This window comes from Tupaia chinensis, unplaced genomic scaffold (assembly GCF_000334495.1).
Source record: "Tupaia chinensis unplaced genomic scaffold, TupChi_1.0 Scaffold149964_1, whole genome shotgun sequence".
Classification (NCBI taxonomy): domain Eukaryota; kingdom Metazoa; phylum Chordata; class Mammalia; order Scandentia; family Tupaiidae; genus Tupaia; species Tupaia belangeri.
Window position 1 is genome coordinate 1,100,114 of NW_006209805.1, and position 5,127 is coordinate 1,105,240.

The following is a 5,127-nucleotide window of genomic DNA, read 5'->3' on the forward strand; positions in this document are numbered from 1 at the left end:
TTGGCTGCCGGAGCCAGCTGTGAGGTGGGATGCCCTCCTGGGGGAGGGTCCTCCCTGCCTCCTCAGTGGGAGCAAGAGCAGCAGATGGCCAGTCACAGGGGGCCAGCTACCTGATGTCCTCGTCGGTCACCATGAAGGCCTTGCACAGCGGCTGCGCCGTGTTGAGCCACACGCCGGGGTTCTTCTCCACGGCGGCCGACAGCTGCCCGGTGATGGGTGTGCTGCTGGTGTGCAGGGCACTGGCGATGGCGGACAGCAGCGGCTCGGTCGGGGCGGCCCGGCCCCCCCTGCGGGCCGCAGGCAGGTCACCCGACGGGTGGGAGGCAGGCACAGCACGCCCCCAGCCCCACAGAGCCACCCGGGCCACCCGTGAGTACCCATCCCATAGGAGGGGCCCGCCCGCGTGGGTCACCTTGCAGGCCCTTGGGGAGGTCCATGGTCTTCACCAGCTCCTCCGCGATGTCGAAGGCATTCAGGCCACTCAGCTTCTTCTCCCAGAAGAGCTGTCCGATAGGACGTCCTAAGTGCCCCGGCCCAGCCCCCAGCCCCGGGGAATCCAGCCCAGGGACTCCAGCTCTGAGCCCCGCCGTCCGAGTGTGCGCCAGGTGCAGCCCGAGCCCCAGAACTCCAGCTTCCACCCCGGCAGCCCTCCCTGAGCAGGTCCTCGCAGGGCTCCGGAAGCCCCATGTCCTGCACGTGACTCGCTTGTCCCCACCCCAGCTGCACAGGGCTGGGGTGCCCAAAGAGGTGGCAGCCTTTCCCAAACACTAGGCGAGCACTCGTGGGTCTGTGGCTTTGGAAAGCAGATTCCAGGACCCCGCACGGAGGAGCTCCGGGAGCAGGGCACCAGCAGCCCCAGGCAGGAGTCGGGCAGGAAGTCTGACCCCGAGCGGGTGCGGTGACCATCCTGGCTGCGTTTGCCCCCTGCCCGCGCCCGTGCCCCACCCGGAGGCTCCGCCCATGGTGACCGGCCTGAGGACGCCTTCTTTCTAAAGTGCAGACCTAGGCTGGGAACCAGCTAGGCTTACTGCCACTTTCCGGATCTCAGAGCAGCCCAAGTTCGCATGTGAGGGGCGCGGGGCGGCCCACCTGCCGCGGCTGGTCCACAGCCTTCTGCGGGTCGCTCTTCACTTTGTTGCTAGGGTGGTTGGTAATCTTGGTCACCGGCTGCTTGAAGATGGACGCCGTCTGCCTGACAGGCAGCGCCGTATTCAGATCCGGCTTCCCCTGCGGGGAGACAGCGCTGCAGCGGGGCCGGAGCGCGCTCGGGCCTGACGAACTACTGCCCGAGGGCGCCCAGTTCCCTGAGCACTCCCTTGCAGGAGCGCGCAAGCACGTCGCCAAAGCGCACCCAGGACCCGACGAATCCCAGCCCGAGCGAGCCCAGTTTCCAGAGCGCACCATCGCCAGACCGCGCACCCAAGTCCCGAAACCCCTGCACGAGGGTTCCAAGCCCCTGACGCACCCCTGCATGAGAGCGCCCAGGCCCCCCACCAGCCCTGGGCGGGGTTGTGAGTGGGCCCGCGCGGCGAGCGGAGGAAACGTCGCCTGCCCTGGGCGCAGGGTAGCTGGCCTTGCTGTTCTCTGGCTCGCCAGTGACCTCCAAGGTCCTCTTGAACCCTGAGGCCATCACGGGGACGGGTGGGCGGTCCTGCCACCCCTGACCCCGAGCCCCGGACCTCGCTGGCCGCACCCTCGCCATGCGCCCTGCTGGCTGTACGCACGGCGCAGGCTGCTCGCGCCAACTACCCGCCCTGACGCTGGCGTCACCTGCGCGCACAGCCGCACACGTCAGTCACCCGCCCTGACGCTGCGGCGCTGGCGTCACCTGCACGCAAACGGCGGGGCGGGGCAGGCTCACCTTGACCTGGTTGGATGAGTCGTAGCGCACGCGCTGGCGGCTCTTGTTGACCTTGGTCATCAGCATCTTGCCTGTGCGGAAGTCGAAGGTGCTGAGGTCCATGGAGCCCCCGAGGTAGCGCGCCAGCTGCGGCTTGCTCCGGAACTTCTTCCCGCTCGGGCTGCGAACACAGGCGCGAGGGTCGGCGCCACCCCGCCCACGCCCGGCCCCCCAGCCCCGGAACAGCGCAGCTCCCCGAAGCGCCCCGGGGCCCAGCTTACACTAGCAGAACGTCCCAGAAGCATGTCAGGGCGCCCTCGAGAGAAAGGCCGAGGAGAGCAGGTAATTGGGGACCACGAGGAGGGCCTAAAGGGGGCTCATGGTGAGCTCTGGGGCGGGACCCTCCAGAGGTGCCGGCGAGCCCTGGCGGAGCAGCCCTCCGTTAGTAATGACGCCAGTCTACAGAGATGCTGCATGACACGGCACCGCGCTGGAGGGTGACCGGCCCCTGGAGTGCGCGGGGTGCAGTGCGGAGGCCTGAGGGTAAGACCGAGCGGGCCCGCTCCGGGTGTGCGGCTGGAGAGACGGCACACAGCCACACAGAACCGGCACACAATGGCCTCGCGGCCACGGTGCACATAACCTGGAGCTCCGACAGGCCCCAGCGTGCACGCGCTCACCCAGGCATGGGTGCGGTGCGCGTGCGGGGTGGCCAGAACAGGCAGGTCCTGAGGGACAGGGAGGGGGTCTGCGGGCGCAGGGGCCGGGGGTCTTTCTGGGGTTGCAGTCGGCCGCAGGGTCGCTAACACTAGGAACTGCCTACACTAGGAGCCGCCCTGTACTTTTGGTGGGCGCATGCGGTGGGCAGGTACTTCCAGCCAAGGATGGGGAGCCATGCCTCTGCCTTCTCCCTGCACCTCCAGGACAGAGCCCTCCTGCCTGGCACAACCAAGAGTAAGCCCACCCTCGACACCTGTGGCTGCAGCTGGGGGCCTGGCCCGCGCCCTGGTCCAGCCTGGCTGGTGGAAACGTTGCATCGCCCTCGCCCTGGGCGGAATCCGGGATGGAGGGCAGCGCATGGAGACCCTGGGCCGCCTGGGAGATGCACTCTTCCTCAGGCGACGGCGGGGCAGCCCCAGGGCCTTCGCCCACAGAGGGAAAGCAAGGAAACCCCACACCCTATGCCGATGCCCAGGGAACGCTCCTACAGTCCCTCCCCCAGTCGCCCCCTGGCAGACAGCTTAGGCTGGTGGGGCTGAGGGCTGGGGTTGTTCAAAGGGCCCCGGGTTCTCCCTGGGCGAGGCCAGTTCCTAAGTTGAGGTGGCTATGGCTGCCGGTGTGTGACCACGCCAGACATCCACGGGCTGCTGGCACGCTCCCGGGGCACAGGCGAGGTGTGTGTCTACACCTTGTTTAAAAAAACGGCCCAGCAGGTGGGGTGGTGGTTAAGGGCACTGGACTCCCACATGGCTGACCAAGGTTTGAGTCCTGGACGTGGCAGCTTGCTTTCTCACTTTCTCTCTCTTTGTCCCTTTCTGGTCATATTAAAATAAGTAAATAAAGTTTAAAAACAAAACAAAACAAAGGCCTGGGACCAGCAGGTGGTGTAATGGCTATATTGCTGGACTCCCATGTAGCTGACTGTGATTTGAGTCCTGGACCCGGTGGCTTAAACTCACACCGGGCACATGTGCATGCGTGGCCACGATCCCGAGAGGAGGATGGAGGAGAAGGGACTGCGGCGTGGCCGTCCCCGTCCACCCTGGGGGGTGATTTCTCGCTTTCTGTCTTTCTGGCAAGCATACGTGCCCTCTACCAAAAACCTCACCAAAAAAAAAAGAAAAAGACGGGGAACCAGCAGTTAGCGTAATGGCTATGTCACTGGACTCCCACGTAGTCGACCGCGGTTCGCATCCCGACCCGGTGGCTTACACTCCCGCTGGGCGCGTGTGCATGCGTGCCCAAGATCCCGAGAGGAGACTGGAGGAGAAGGGATTGCGGCGTGACCACCCCCCCTGGGGGGTGATTTCTCGCTTCCTGTCTCTATGTCTCTCTCTGTCTGTCTGGCGAGCGCACGCGCCCTACAGTGAGAATCTCTCAAAAAAAAAAAAAAAAGAAAAAGAAAAAAAGAAAAAGACAAAGTGAACTGGTGGGTGCCAGGGGCTGGGGGAGGGAAACGGGGTGAGCGCTGATGCGGACAGACCGCGGGCTGGTGAGGACGCTCCAGCATTGCATGGATGCGTCAGCAGCGCGACTTCGGGAGTGCCCCAAGTCACCGGACTGCACTCTATGCGGGTGAGGGGCCCCTGGAAGGACCTGAGCCTTTATGAAAGGGTGTGCGGGCACTGACCACTCGCTGGCTTCTGCACAGCGGCACCTCTGCAGGGCCTCCCAGTTCGTCACAGACCCCCATGTGCCACCTGCACCCACAGCTGTAGCAGGAGGCTGGGTGGTGCTTTGGGGGCGCCTTAAACAATGACAGGCAGTTCCTGCACCTGTGCAGGGCTCCTGGCCTGGGGCTGCCTTACTGACCCTGGGGCGGGGGAGACCCACTGGTGTACACGCGGCAAAGGCAGTGCACCTCGACAGTGTCCCTAGCAGGCACGACCTGCAGCCCCTCCTTAAGACCTGACATCACACAAGTCCCTTTTAGGGACTAAGAGACGGCCAAGGCCGCCCAGGCACCCCTCCCCTGCACACACCCCTTAAGCTGCTTCTCTAACATGGGGCAGTGGGGCCAGAGCATGCCAAGAATGGCGTCATCGCTCGAGGAAAGCCCCTCACCAGGGCCCCCGCACGGGCCACTAGGGCGACCAGCCTGCCACGCACCCATCCCCACACCGGAGAGCTCAGCACGTGACAGGCGCCCCCCTTCCCAAAGGCGCCTGCGAGTAGGGGTAGGGGTGCAGGGGGGTGGTGCTGTAGCTACAGGGGGGGCACAGCCCAAGCCTGCTGGCCTTCTAAAGTATCTTTCACCAACCAAAGAACCTGGAAGCCTTGAGACAGCAGGTGGCCCATCGGCTCTTTGTTCCACGAGGGGGGCTCCCTGCTACCAAGGCCAGAGCAGCCCCGCCTTGCATGTAGGGGAGGGAGCTCCGAAAGCCTGAGCCCACTAATTACGCCCACACAAAGGCCTGTGCACCCTGAGCCCTCGGGATCTCGCGGCTCGGGTCTCTATCCTGGAGGAAAGGACACGACTCACGGGGGACGCGGCAGTGCAGGGCGTTTCTAATCAGCCAGGGACCCGCATGCACAAGCACACCATCCCGGTCCCTCCAGGAAGCCCC

At 65.1% G+C, this 5,127-nt stretch overlaps 1 protein-coding gene across 1 annotated transcript in view; it reads right to left on the reverse strand.

Annotated features, from left to right (window-relative positions):
- Nucleotides 1–5,127, reverse strand: part of MBD3 (methyl-CpG binding domain protein 3) — a 9,919-nt gene that overhangs the window by 879 nt on the left and 3,913 nt on the right. The window contains exons 2-7 of the mRNA XM_014585467.1: nucleotides 4,625–4,725; nucleotides 2,814–3,019; nucleotides 1,862–2,021; nucleotides 1,090–1,227; nucleotides 409–503; nucleotides 111–284 (exon numbers count right to left, since the gene is read on the reverse strand). Coding sequence (XP_014440953.1) covers nucleotides 111–284; nucleotides 409–503; nucleotides 1,090–1,227; nucleotides 1,862–2,021; nucleotides 2,814–3,019; nucleotides 4,625–4,725 — 874 coding nt within the window. The remainder of the gene's footprint in view (nucleotides 1–110; nucleotides 285–408; nucleotides 504–1,089; nucleotides 1,228–1,861; nucleotides 2,022–2,813; nucleotides 3,020–4,624; nucleotides 4,726–5,127) is intronic.